This window comes from Crocodylus porosus, unplaced genomic scaffold (assembly GCF_001723895.1).
Source record: "Crocodylus porosus isolate Cpor-Errol unplaced genomic scaffold, CroPor_comp1, whole genome shotgun sequence".
In the NCBI taxonomy this organism is placed as follows: Eukaryota; Metazoa; Chordata; order Crocodylia; family Crocodylidae; genus Crocodylus; species Crocodylus porosus.
The window spans coordinates 6,789,944-6,804,334 of NW_017728915.1; the positions used below are offsets into that span (position 1 = coordinate 6,789,944).

The 14,391-nt window shown below is 51.7% G+C and overlaps 1 protein-coding gene across 1 annotated transcript in view; it reads left to right on the forward strand.

Moving 5' to 3' along the window:
- ZNRF1 (zinc and ring finger 1) overlaps window positions 1-14,391 on the forward strand; it is a 94,783-nt gene that overhangs the window by 70,531 nt on the left and 9,861 nt on the right. Inside the window, exon 2 of the mRNA XM_019535617.1 lies at window positions 997-1,092. Within this exon, the coding sequence (XP_019391162.1) occupies window positions 997-1,092 (96 nt within the window). The remainder of the gene's footprint in view (window positions 1-996; window positions 1,093-14,391) is intronic.

Sequence of the window (14,391 nt, forward strand, 5' to 3'; positions counted from 1 at the left end):
TCTTCTCTGTGCTCCCCTTGTTCACCTCTGCTTCTGAAGCCACCCTACATTATCCATTGAGTTGAGAAAGGGAAGAGCCCTGCTGCCATGATACACTGTTGGTGTTACTGTGTCTCCCTCTGGCTTTCGTTTCTGTTTGGGGTGGGCTGTCCACTTTTAGTTCATATGTTCCTTGGGTATGGATTGCCTCCTTGCCTAGCATGGGCTGGGCCCAATATGATCTCAGGTACAGACCAAAAAGATGATGCAATCTAAAAGCTGAAAGTACTGGAAGGGAGAGGAACTCCAGTGAAGGCAACAGTAACAAGGCTAGTATAAGTGGGGCAAAGCTGGGAGGACAAATCCAGTCTGGTCACAGGGGAGTCCTTCTCATCAGGTCTAAGGGGCCTTGTGGGATGGATGTTGCTTAAGATGCATGAATTAAGTAGATAAAGTGCCGGACAGCTCCTGATTAGGGACACAAAGTCCCCAGCATTGTGAAGGCTTTCATGCTTTCCCAGCCCTCTGGCAGAGGCAGCCTGGGGGTCATATGTCAGGTCTCTGCCCTTGTCCTACAGTCACTAACACTGGCAAGGGGAGAGCTGCTGCATGCCTAGAATGAATTTTGCATTTGTCTTTACTGGCAGCTAACAGATGTTTTATGGCCTGTGCATAGTCACGCACATGGGAAGTGAGCTGTATCCTGCCTGGTTGGTAAAGGAGGTGTCTCTACTCACCTGGGTGATCAGCAGAGTTATAACTGCTGGGCAAAGGAAAGATTGTAGTGGGATTCCTTCCCCCATCCATCTGTATTTCATGGAAAGCCTCTGCTAGCACTTGAGCAGTACTGGCTCCCTCAGCTTAGAGCAGGCTGTTTTATTCCACAGCAGGTCCTGCAGTGATTTTATTTTGTTTTGTTTTGTTTTTTGATAGCAGTAGCAAGCCTTTGCTCTAGCTCTTATAGATGGATGTTGCTTTGTAGAACCTCTAATTGTAGCTACCTCTGCTTCTTTCTAGGTTTCAAGTGCCCAATTTGCTCCAAATCTGTAGCTTCCGACGAGATGGAAATGCACTTTATCATGTGTCTGAGCAAACCCCGCCTCTCCTACAATGGTAAGAGCTCTTTTTCCATGCATCTGTTTCCAGATCAAATGGCTTATGATTGGGAGGGCAGATGCTGCATGGAGGGTGAGCTGCATCCAAGTTCTGTCATCATCTCGGATCAGGATGTTCCTAAATGACTCAGAGAAGGTTACTGAGAAAAGGTCCTTGCTGTCTCTCCCAGAGCCCTGCTGGCTTCAACTGCAGTACTGCTCACTTAGCACAAGCTGGTCAGACTCCCCCCACTTATTATTTTCCTTTGGAAGCACTCAAGTGCATGTGCGTTTTGCTGACTTGAGCCAGCTTGCACATGAGGGAATGGGTTGAGATGAAAGCTTTCCTACAAAGGTGCAGCCTGCATTTTTGGTGGGGCCTTGTCATTATGTTAGGCCTGCAGGGCCCTAGCTCAGTACCTTCCCCCAGCCCTTTTTATCCAGAACGCCCACCTTACACCTCTGGGTAATAGATCTGTCACCTGCCTTGCCACCTTATCTCTACAGCTTTAGCCTGACCCTGTTACCCATGGATATGGCTCACTTATGCCTTGCTTTCAACATGGGGACTCTAGTATGGATGGTTGAGCAACTTCCAGTCTTGTTAGCTCAGGCCTCTTCATGCTGTTGCTTTGTGGGTTTGGATCTCTGTCCTCAGTGAGCTCCCATGTAGACCTTCTCTGCTGTTCACCACTTCCACCAAATGCTGGGAAAGCTAGTTGTGAATGCACTGGGGATCAACTGCCAGACTCCCCACCCCCTTTCCCATGAGGTAGGCTGGCTGAGGGTGTGGGGTAGGGGCTGTCATAAGCCCTTCTGGGCCTCTTAGGTCATGGGGGATTTAACACTGCTGGTGGTGTTACCTGTTGGCGATTCCTAATTTGACTGCTAAGGCCAGGGGTCTCAAACTTGACTTCTAAAGCCAGATCTAGACTGTTGGCTGGATTCAGCACAAGGCACAGGGTGGCTCTGGTGACAATGACAAGAGCTCCAGCTCCAGACTGGTGCATGCAGCAGTAGTGTCTCCAGCTCCTGCCCCCTGCTAAAGCTGGAACTGCTGCCACTGACCCACATTTCATGCCTCAGTGACCGCTCCAGCTTCAGCACAGAGCACGTGGTAGGTACAAGTCCAGGTGTGGCTCACGGAACGTTGTAGGAGAGCTGGCGACTGGGGAGGTAGGGCTGCAACAGTGGCGATGGGTGAAGCAGTCAGAGGGTGACTGGGGTTGTCAGCCCTTGCTTGCCCTCCTGTCACCAGTGATCACTTTGTCCATCAGGGTCCTTGGGCCCCAGATTCTGGAGCAGGCTACTTGTTCTCTCTCCCCAGCACCAATCATGCTTCCCAACTTATGGTGGCCCTGGCTCCATAGACCAGGTCCAGCTTGTGGGCCATGTGTGATACTCTTACCTTAGGTCAGTCACTTTACTCTTGTGCCTCCATTTCTTCCCTCTTTGAAATGGAGGAAGTGCTGTCCTGCTGCATGGGGCTATACCTGTGCCAGGTGCTAGGATTGTTGTGAGCACAGTGCAGAGCACCCCTACCCCAAGGATCCTGCAGGCCAAGAGGACAAACTGGACACTGTCCTGGGAGGGCAGAGGTTAAAGATTGCCTAGGAGGTCCATGCTGCAGCCCACAGGGTGGGGATCTTGCCACCCAGCCTGCCCATTAGTGTGCCCGTAGCAGGAGGAGACCTGCATGTCTAATGTGCCAAAAGACACTGCAGCGAGGGAGCCCATGCATGTGTGGGTGGGTGGATGAGGGCAAGGCAACTAGTTGTAGTCATCTTATGGATTGGCCAGTGACAGGGTACCCATCACCTGCTTCTGTGGTAACCTGAGTCACTTGGGCAGCATGCTTTGCCTGGTCTGCTTCTCAGCAGAGTGCTTTTTCCTTTCCTAGGCCTCACAAGGGTGAGATTGGTTTCTAACTGTCTGCAGTGGAGAAGGGCTGGTCTCATCAGTCCCCAAGCCAGCATGCTCAGCAGAGTGATTTTGTGCCAGGTAGCAAACGGCAATCTGTTTGGCATGTGTTCACCAGCATCCTGGTCTGTGCTGCCTCTGGGACTTGTCCGTCTCATCTCATCCCATGCGAAAGTTAAGTCAAGGGACGTGGTCATCATGGGTGACCTAAACTACCTGGACATCTGCTGGGAAGAGCAGTCAGCCAGGTCTGACTGCTCACATAAGTTCCTAGCTGAGTTACAGGACCTCCACCTAACCCAGGAGGTCCACATTCCCTCCAGAGAAATATCTTGTTGGACCTGGTCCTGGCCACAGGCGATGACCTGGTGAGGGGACTGCGGGTGCTCGCCCACCTGGGTGATAGTGATGTTCACCTACTGGAGTTTACCATCCAGCGCAGGGTGTCAAAAGCCTGCAGCAAGGCAGCAGCCCTGGACTTCAGGAGGGCAGATTTCAATGAGGTAAGGAGACTAGTCAGGGAGGCACTGAGGTCCCGGTGCGGAGGGGAGTTGGGAGTCCAAGAAGTCCTTAAGGAGACAATCCTCCAAGCCCAAACTGTGACAATCCCCACACGGATCAAAAGGGGCAAGAGTGCTCAAAAGACCCCATGGCTCACCAAAAGCATTCACGAACGCCTCAAAGTCAAAAAGGAGGTGTACACCCAATGGAAGGGAGGGGCCATCACCAAGGAGGATTATACCTCCTTGGCTTAAGATTGTAGGGGGGCTGTTATGAAGGCTAAGGCAGAGATGGAACTTGGACTAGCAACCTGGATCAAAGATATCAAAAAGTCCTTTTTTAAATACATAGGGAGTAAAAAGAAGGTGCCAAATAATGTGGGGCCTCTGCAGGACATGCTTGGTAATCTGGTGGTAGCACCAGATGACAAAGCTAATCTCTTTAACAGATTTTTTTGTTTCCATTTTTTCTGAGCAGGGACAGGGATATCCCCCACACTGGGATTCTGGATGGACCCAGGGGAGGCGCAGCCAGGCCCAGGGTCAGTGAGGACCTAGTCAGGGAACTTCTGGAGGGACTAGATGTATTCAAATCAGCAGGTCCTGATGACTTCCACCCCAGAGTGCTTAGGGAACTGGCAGAGGTCATTGCAGGACCCCTGGCACAGCTTTGTGAGTGCTCGTGGTGCTCTGGTGAGGTGCCTGACAACTAGAAAAAGGCCAATGTAGTCCCCATTTTCAAAAACAGGAGGAAACTGTAGACCCGTTAGTCTTACCTCAGTCCTGGGGCTGCAACCACCCCAAATTTTGCTGTAGCCCCCCTATAGTCCCTTCCCAGCACCATCAGCATGGCCCTGGGTGCAGCACAGTGAAGCCCAGTCTCCCTGCCCCACCCCCCTCCCCCACATGCTAGGAGGAGCCCAGCGCGAGGCAGGCACAGAGCATGTAACATTTTCCTTGCTCTTACCTATCCTGCTTATACAATGCCCTGGCTGTCAGGCTGCTTGTGTCCTCCCCCCAGCTCACAGATGCAGCCTGCCCTGCCCTGCCCTATACTCTCCTGGCATGTGTGCAGCAGTGAGAGCCATTCCCCCTCTCCGCGCCCCCTGCATCCCTCTGTGCCCCAGCGGGGCAACACCTTACCAGCTGAACGCAGCTGTATTGGAAATCAAATTATCAGCCAATATGCCTCCTTTAAAAATCAGCTCTTGGTACCAGCCCCTTAAATCTCTGTCAGTGCACCCCTAGTGTCAGCCATTGCTTGTGCTTCAGTGTGGCAGGGATATAGTACTGTGGCATTTCCCTTGCCCATACCTATCTTGCTCATGCAGTGCCCTGGCTGTCAGGCTGCTTGTGTCCTCCCCACCTGTCTTATTCCATGCTGCTCCTGGGGTGGACAGGAAGCTCAGGTTTGGCCCCCACTCTGGATCTGCAGGCTCTGCCATCACTGCCTGGCCAGGGAAGAGGCCAGGGGCTTCTGTCTCCCATCATGTGATGGAGTTGCAGTGATGGAGTTCTGGGATGATTGGGCTGGAAAGGTTCTTCATTAAAGGACAAAGATATTGTTTCCAGCAGAGCCTAGGGCTGTCTGGCAAGTGTGCCCTAAGCAAGGGCAAGTGATTGCCCCTTAGGGAGGTGGACCAAATGTCTAGGTTGACCGGTACTGCTGTTTGGCTGAAGACTTGTGCTGCTGGGAAGAGGAGGGACACCACAGTGCAGTTAGTCTCTACTGAGGGTCTCTTTAATCTCCTCACAGTGATATGCACCAGAGAGTGCCCAAGAGTGTTCCCAGCCTGGGCACTGACCTATGTGCTGAACTAAGTAGTGGCTGGTGGAGTTTGCTGAAAGGGGCTCTGTTAAGGGTGGAAGAGCAGGGTCTGGGGTTCCCCATAGAACAAGCACATACCCAATTCTCCCCTAGTGGCTGGGATACCATACGTGGCTAGAGCCAGAGCCATGGTTGATTTCACCATCATTGCTCTTCTAGTTGGCTCTGGTGCTGGCATGGCATTTGCAACTAGTTGTAACTAGCAAGGTGCTGAGGTGGCCACCAGGCCTGTGGTTGCTCTGCAGAGTAATCACTTGCTAGTAGGCTTGCTCTGTTCCTGCTGTCTGCAGCTCCCCATACTCTTTGCACCCTCCAGCAGGCTGGCACTACTGCCTGGGCATGACCATTTAGCAGCGGTGTTGTCCAACCAGGTGGGAGGCTTGCATGGCACAAGCTGGGAGTGTGCTACAGGCTGCTTTTCTTTCTTAGGTGTGGAAGGGAGCCTGATGGCCTAAACACCACCAGGGAAACCATTGGTCTGTTGTCATGGCATGTCCTCATTGCTAAAATCCCATGCTAGGTATTGGCCCCATTTCCTTAAACCCCTTCTGCAGGTGCCTTAAATACTGTACTGTGTTGCACTCCCGTGCACCACTGTCTTGCCTGTCTCCCCCTTTCCAGATTATCAGCCTGTTTTGCCTTTGCTGCCAGGCAATAAGAAACAACCCCAGCCCCCTTCTCTGCCTCCCTGCTTCATTTGTTTCATTCTTGGCACCATGCCCGTATTTATTCCTGGATCTGCATCCCTTCAGCTCCTTTCATTCAAGCCTGTCTGCTACAGAACTGCCTCAGCTTATTTCCATTGTGGCCACTTTGGCACCTCTTGTGTGCTGTGTCCTGGATGCTCACCTTCTCAGCTCTCCTGAGGCTTGGTCCAACCCCCCCCTTCAGGTCTCAACTCTGGCACCTGTGGCCTGCATGCAGGAGGAGGTAGTGACGCATTCCCTGTTCTGAGGGCACTGCTCTAGGGACAGGTACTAGCTCCCTGAGGAGAGCAGCCTGGAGGGGCACTCTCCTGCCTTGTACCCTGGATGTTTCCCCAGCCTTTGTGACATTTGGACCATGCCTGTCTGATCAGGACCCATTGCAGTGCTTGGGAGCCTGCCTGTATCTATCTGTTCGCTAAGTAACTGAACATCTCAAGTGCTTTAGGTTTCTCCTGTGCAGATGTTTCTGACTTGTGGAGCTGTCCTCTGGTGGGTTTTAAACACATGCAAATGAGGTTTTGTAATCTCCTCTTGAACATGCATTTTTTCCCCCACCCCTGTTTCCCAATGTATCTTGAGCAGTGCAGAAATACCTATGCTGAGCTTGGACCCTCTCCACAAAGCTTGTTTCAGGCTGCAAACCAGGCCCAGAAGTGCTGCTGCAAGTCAGCCACACAGTCCGTTCCAAACCATGAACTAGCCAAGACCCATGTTCCACACTGGACTCCAGTCTTCTCATCTTGCTAGGCATTTGTCCTCTCATCTAAAGCAGTACTCTTATCCCTATTGTACAGCTGGAGAACTCAGGTCTAAGCGAGACTGATTTCCCAAGGTCACACAGTGAGTGAGCAGGGAATTGAACCTGCATCTCCTGTGTCCAGAGCCTTAAGCACTGAGGCAAGTCCCTTGGTTTTTCTGGTATGGTTGTCCTGTTTGCTCTGTGCTCCTGGAGATTCATTTCAGTACTTGGAGATCAGTGGCTCTTTAGTTGCTGATAACCAGAAAGTGCCATCTTAACCCCACAGTCACCCATCCAGGGATGTCGTCTTTTCACACAGCATCCCAACACTAGCTAATAGGGACACCCTTCTGTGAGGGCCCTGAATCTGTATGATTTCTGCCCTGTGAGTGAAATCAGGCAGAGGAGCCAGTGACCTTCCTTTGTGCCTCTCCAACACCCCTGCCTCATGTGGGAGAAGTACCAGATGATACTCAAGCAAGGAAGCAGGTGAACATGAGCAGAGACTTCTTCCCCGGATGCTCTGGTAGGGTAGCTAGCTGTGCTGGTGTCTAGGGCCTTGGTTATGGTTGGCTGCCTTGTGTTGCAGTGCTGGTAGGAATTCATAGAAAGAGTGAAGTGAGGCAGCAGTACAAATACATCACAGTTACACCCAGGTCTCCCCATTTCTGAAAACTGAGAGACAGTCCTGTAGTGTCCCCTGAAGGTCACCTCCCAGTTCTTCCAGCATGGGCAGGAATCTACCAACATAGCTTTAGCTCAGATCTGTTTCCATCGAGTGCAGCTCTTCTCCTATTGGGGCTGAATCCTTTGGACTGAGGCATCAGGACAGCAATTCTAGCCCTGACATATCCCATACCAAACTGGGCCAGCACCAAACAGGGGCAGGTTTTCAGCTATAATATGGTTACCAGCTGAGAACAAAGCAATTGGCTGGAGAAGGAGAATCTCCATGATAAACTCCCAATGTAAACCTGGCTTTATGTACACATTTTGTTTCTGGACACGCCTGTCCTAGACTCTTCTCTGCTGATCCCACACTAAGGAGTTAAAAGGCATGTATGGTATGTACTTGCTTTGAGCTGCATTAACCTACATGAACCCTAAACATCTACAGTGATGCATAGCCCTGTCTGTACTAGTGCCTCTTTTACCTCTGCCTCTAGGGCTGGATCACTGATAGTGACCGTGTAGCATTTAGGACAAGTATCTAATGTGGAAGCCCCTCAAGTGCAAAGAGCTGTATGGAGTGAGCTCCCTTTGAAAGAGAAGGGCATGTCTGTTGCTTTGGAACAACCTCTAGGGGAAGCAGATCTGGTCGTTTGAAAGGCTTGCATCTTTAATTGGGCCACCTGATCCTCAGACAGCTATCATCTGCTACTGTCTTGCTAATGGTTCCTGCCCATTTGCAATAAAATTGGCTGAACTAACTTCCTCAAGGGGAACTTGGTAATGACACTGTTGAGGTGGGGTAGCAGCTTCCTTACAGTTGCCAAAGTGACTGATGGTCCAGAGAAAATAAGAGGCCTGCTGCCCTGGGCTGAAGTTTCTCAGGATCTTGCAAGAATTGGGCCTGCTGTGAACTGGGCTAGATCTCTGCTGGAGTGGGGTTGGGGATTCAACCAGAAAAGGGGGCAGGGCTCAGTTCTCCAGGAGTCCAGGCTGATCTGGGTGTTATGAAGGGCTGAGATGAGGAAGTTCAGTCATGTTACTATGAGTTTCAGCTTGAGTAGTTCTATTCTCCCAGCCTGAAGCCCCACTGCAGGTTGTGTGAAATATAGCAGTCCTTTCTGCTTGCCCGCAAGCTGCCTTGTGTTGCTGTCTAATGTCTGCATGTCCTCCACCCCAGAAGTGGTTGCATTTCCTTATAACGATGTTGGAAAGCTAAGGCTTTCCAGTCCAAGGAATATTCTCATAGCAACAGTTGCTTGGAAGAGCCATTGTCATTATCGAGCCAGTCTGTACATTTAACTTTCTCATCTACTATAGGATCTATATTGTACATCTTCAACCAGTCCACCTTTCTATTAGACATCTCTGTCCCTACCACCACCCTCCCTATGTAGGCTGTCTTTCCATGGATAGAGCCCTGCAAAATTACTGTAGAAACAAACCATAGCTGCCCCAGTGATCTAGTGGCAGACTGGGAGCATGGAGGATGGGGGAGCTCTGAATGCTGGAAAAAGACTTACTAGTAGTTCCTTGCTGCCCTGCTATGTAGCATCCTCCCTTCCTTGGTACTGGTCTGTCTCTTGCTTTATTTTGCACTGCTCCCTTGGGTGCTGTTGGCCTGCTCAGACCCTGTCTGTGACTTAGATCAAGAGGTTTTGCACTTAAATGGAGGAAATAACCTTGGGATTTAGAAATGCTGTGTTCAAACCAGGAGTACCTAGGTGTTGGCACAGAGGCCCTGCTGGAACTTCCAGGACTCTGCATAAGCTTCATGGAAACTTCCTCATATGGTTTTAAATTTGTGTCAGTGTGCACTTACCCCATAGTGCTTTGTTTGACAATCCAGAGCACTAACAGCTTGATGTAGGCCAGTGCTCTCCTCCTTGAAAGGCTTGGGCTGTCTCCTGGGACTCCCCAAGTAGGCTTGGGTCCCTCTGCTTTGAGCCACCCCCCACCTTTCAGGACAGGGCTCTTTTGTTAAGGCCCTGTGTTAGATGCTCAGTCTGACGGATGAAACCGGAAAGGGCTTGATATCCACTGGTTACTTCTGGGGGCAGGGGTTGCTTTGCTGTGTAAATTGTGATTGAGATGACAGAGAAGCAGGGATGAGGGATTAAATAAGGGGTGTGGTGGGACAGTCATAACTCTATACCTGTTGGCCATTGTCAGCAGTCCAGAAGAGCGTCATAGGAGAAGACTGGATTCAGTTAAGGTACTTGCCCAGGCACAGTGGGAAGCCAGGAGGGTGGCACATACAGGATCAAGGTGGAAGTTGCCTCATGGGCAGCAGTGACCAGGAACTCCAGCAGAACAGAGGTGAAGTAAGTGTCAAACTAAGTGACTAATCACTGAGTCTGTGTGTGTAGGAAGAGGAGGCCTGGGTACAGGCAGAGGTCAGGGTGACCTGGCATTGGGGTAAGGCAAGACAAAACCAGAGAGGGGTAAGAGAAGACAGTCTACATTAGGACAGATAGACTGTTGCTGAATTAAGAAGCCTGCAGGCCACTGGCCAATGTGACTGAGTAAGAAGGTGGGTAGGGTCCATCATGTTAGTGGCACCAGTGTCTGACGTGGCAACAGCGTTGACCTCTGCAGTGATACTGGCCAGTGGATTTGTCATGGCTTTGCTGATGCTGACTTGCATTTCCCTGCTGTCCTATGGCTGCCCCGTGCAACGGCCTTGGCGTTGCTAGCACGCAAGAGGCTTGAGGAGAGGAGTTGGACAGTGTGTCCTGGGTTGGAACCTGTGTGAGAGGAAAGGAAAGGAGGGGGCTAAAAGTAAAATTGATGCACAACAGCTGGCCCTACCTAAGAGGGTCTGGGCAGTCTGGCAGGGGAGAGGGGCCAGAGTACTGTAAAGCAGGCTGGTGCTAGGGTGAGGGCAGACCTGTTGGCCTGACGCATTCTGCAGTAGAAATGGACCCTGCCCCTTTGTGCCCAGCTCTGAAGCTGGGCTAGTGTTGTCTCGCTCAGTACAGGCTGCAAGCAGGGCGGAGGCTGTGTGTTTGGTGGGATTGGCCAGCCAGCTGGGCGTGCTCTGAGCTGTTCCCCTCAAGTGCGGCTTTTGGTGGGTGCTGTGAGCCTGGTGCCTGCGTGCAGCTCCGGCGAGTTCTGGTAGGTGGGTGAGGTGTGGCAGGCCTGATGCAGGGAGTCAGCTGTGCGGCAAGCCCCAGGACTTCTGTGGCTCAGAGCTGCCACTGTCCTGTCTGGCACTGCCTGCTGCCTTGGGGGAAGGAATCTGACGCAGCAAATGGTGTCATCACTGCCTGGTCCAGCTCCCATTGGCTGTGCTGCTGCCAGCTCTGCCAGCTTAGCAGCTGGGGATCTCATGCCCTGGTTAACCCCTGCTGTGAAGGCCTGGTCTGAAATGCCCTGGGTGTGCTTGCCCTTCCCCCCTGCTACCAGCGGTGTACAGAGTGGTGTGACCACTGTCCCAGCCAGCTGTCAGTGCCAGGGCCACGCTGGTACCACACCTTCTCTGTCACATGGGGGCCCATGCAGCAGAGCCCCTTGTGCACTGACTGATGGATGGCATGAGGCAGGCAGCTCTAGAGCTGGGTGCTGGAAATCAGGTCAGGGGGAGGAGTCTGTGTCCCTAAATTACATGCCAGGTCCCCCTCCTCCCAGCCTGATAAATTATAGAAAATGCTTTAATTGTTGCTGGGCAGCTCCTAGATCCAGCCTGCCATGCTCCCAGGCACCTCTGTGGGGTGTTGTGAGACTTCCTAAGCCAACCCTTCACCTCTGTGTCTGCCCAGAGCCATTTTTCCCTGGGAACAGCTCTTTGCTGGGGGAGCTGCATGCTCCTCACAGACAGCACCTTTAGTTTTATTCCTTGCAGTAAATCTTGCTCTAGGGCTGCAGCAGCTGTGATCTCACCACCTTCCCTGCAGAGGATCCTGCTGGGAGATGCTGGTGCCTGTCGTGCCTCCTGCTGGGAGTAGCCACCCCCGAGCTCCCCCATCCTGAGCTTCCTGGCAGTGTCCCTGTTTGAGCTCAAGTTAGATTCCTTCTTTGTGAGGTGGCTAGGGAAGGAGGAGCTGGGGGGTCTCTGCAGACCTTGATGCTTACACCACGGCCTGCAGTGTCTCTGGCTGCAGCAGCTCTGAGCTCTAATACTGCTGGCCAGATGCTGTGACTGCTCTGGCAGATTGGTGCTAAAAATAGCCTTCTGTGCAGCAACTTCTGGAAGATGTGGGCAAATGTGGCTGAAATCCCTCCTACAGGGCTAATATAGGTGCCATGACTTAAAGGAAAAGTATACCCGCTTGTAGAGTTGCAGTGGGGAAAGGAGCTGGATCCTTAGCTCTCTCCAGCTCGTTTAAACCAGTAATTCTCCCTGGTGGAGAGGAGAACAGGGTTACAATGGTCACGATGGTTCTTGTGAAGGATGTGTCAGTGCTGATATCTGGTGCTAGGCATTGCCTGCCTGCCTGCCTGCCTGCCTGCTGCAGACAAGGTTCTTTAAGTAAATCTGATATCTTTTATTAGACCAACTAAATAGTTGGAAAAAAATTTCTTAGGAAGCTTTTGGGTTTAAAAACCCTTCGTCAAGCTGAGGAAGCATCTGCAGTTGGTGTGTGCTCTATTTAGTTGGTCTCGCAAAAGATACCAGATTTACCCAAATAACCTTGTCTGCCTATGTCCTTAGACCAACACGGTTACAACCTACATGCCTGTCTGCTGCTGCATTTGGGAACAGCACTGTCAATGCTACATCTCTGCTGTTGAGTGGCAGAGGGGGAGGCCTGGAGCCCAGTCCAGGCACCCACCCTCTACCCAGGCACTGTGCTACCTGGTGCCAACTGTAATCTTGGTGTGGGGACTTCAGCCCTTGGGACTACATGCACTAAGCAGGGAAAGCATAAACAGAACAAGCTCCCCCAGTGCCCTGCCATCTGACTGGAGTCCTCCAGGCTTGCAAGGGAGCAGTCATTTCTGTACTCTGTGCAGAGGCATGTAGGTGTAGTGGGGGCTGGGTGTGTCTGGCTGCCTCCAGACAGGTCCATATTAAGTCTCAGGGTTGGCCAGTGTGTCTGAGTCCTGCATGTGCGGCTAGTGACAGAGAAGCAACCAAATGCCAGCTGTGTCTGTGCCCTGGATGAGGGTTCCTTCCCTGCTTGCTTTGTGCCAGACCTGGGGCTGCAGTCTGTCTGCCCAGGAATGAGTCTGGGAAGGCTGGAGTCCCAGGAGGGGGCAGATATCTTGTTCCCAGGGTGGGTCAGATGCAGTTGCCTAAGCTTGAGGGGTGAAGGGAGAGCAGGGAATGCCAGCTTGCTGCTGCATCTTCCTACCCAGAGCACATGGAGACTTGAGGGTTTTTAGGGAGGTGTGAATTCAGAAGCTATTTTGGCACTTGTGAAAGTGAGGATTTGATTGCATTAACTTAAAACAGTGCCCTGTTAAAAGATGTTTGAACAGTGTTTCCAAAGCACCTTTGTCTGGGCCTCACGTTCCCCCACCTCCTTCTTTTACTCTAGACGTGGGCTCCCCAGCTTCTCCAGAGTGCTTTAGTCCCAGCCTGTAGTTTATGGGTATTCCCAGCCAGTCCTTAATGCTTCTGGTCCTCCCTCCCTACCTATGTGTGCTTACATGCATACACGCGCACATGTGCACAATGCCTTTGCTTGCCAGTCTTCCCTGGCCTCCTGAGCAACAACCACTGTCTATGAAGATGCTCCCTTGCTGGCTTTTCCATGACCCTGTGCCCAGAATAGTGACCTTCCTGTGTTCTCCTCTCCATGTGCCACTCTAGAAATGAAGAGAGTAGCTTAAATTTGGAGGTGTCCCTGCATCCACACAGTGCACAGAGATAGAGATTGGATTTCTGTCTTGTTGCCAAGTGAGTTGGAAAACCAGATGCCAAAGCAGCTTGTGCCCCGATGAAGGGAGGTGTGCTTTTGGTGTTGCTGCTGGAACAGTTTTTCTGCTTTTCCTGCAAAGCTATGGAGACTCCCCCTGCCCTTATGCATCTAGATTTCTGTAGTTAGCCTGGCCTACCAGAGATGCATGTATGCTCTTGATGATGCCTCACCTGAGAAAGCAGTGCTTTAGAGCACTCAGTTCCCTGTCTAGCGTAGGTCACAATTTGCTGACAATTACTGCTTCTCTCTGCCTGACCATAGAACCAGTATTGAAGAGAGCACCTCTGCTGACCCACTGGGTTAGTTTCAGGTTCAGTGCAGCGTTGGAGCACTGTGGGAATCTGGGTATTGAACACTTCCCTGTTGGGCTCCACGGTGTGTGCACTTGCAACAGGAATTGCTTCATTTGGTGAGGCTGCAGCTGGAGTACTGTGTCCAGTTTTGGGCTCCACAATCCAAAAAGCATGTGGAGAAGCCTGAGAGAGTCCAGAGAAAAGCCACGTGCGTGATAAGAGGTCAGGAAAGCAGACCTTATGATGACAGGCTGAGAGCCACGGGGCTCTTTAGCCTGGAAAAGCGCAGGCTTGGGGTGATCTGTTGGCCACCTATAAGTTTATCCAGGGTGACCACCAGGATCTGCGGAAACGTTTGTTCACTAGAGCTCCCAAAGGGATGACGAGGTCAAACGGTCATAAACTCCTGCGAGACCGTTTCAGGCTGGACGTAAGGAAGAATTTCTTTACTGTCCAAGCCCCCGAGGGCTGGAACAGCCTGCCATCGGAGGTGGTTCAAGCACCTACATTGAACATGGTCAAAAGCAAATTGGATGCTTATCTTGCTGGGATCCTATGACCCCAGCTGACTTCCTGCCCTTCGGTTGGGGGGGCTGGACTCGAGGATCTTCTGAGGTCCCTTAGTTTCATAGTTTCTAGGGGTCGGAAAGGACCTGAGTAGATCATCGAGTCTGACCCCCTGCCATGGCAGGAAAGAGTACTGGGGTCAAACGACCCCAGCAAGGTGTACATCTAGCCTCCTCTTAAAGACCCCCAGGGTAGGAGCCAGCACCACTTCTCTTGGAAGTTGGTTCC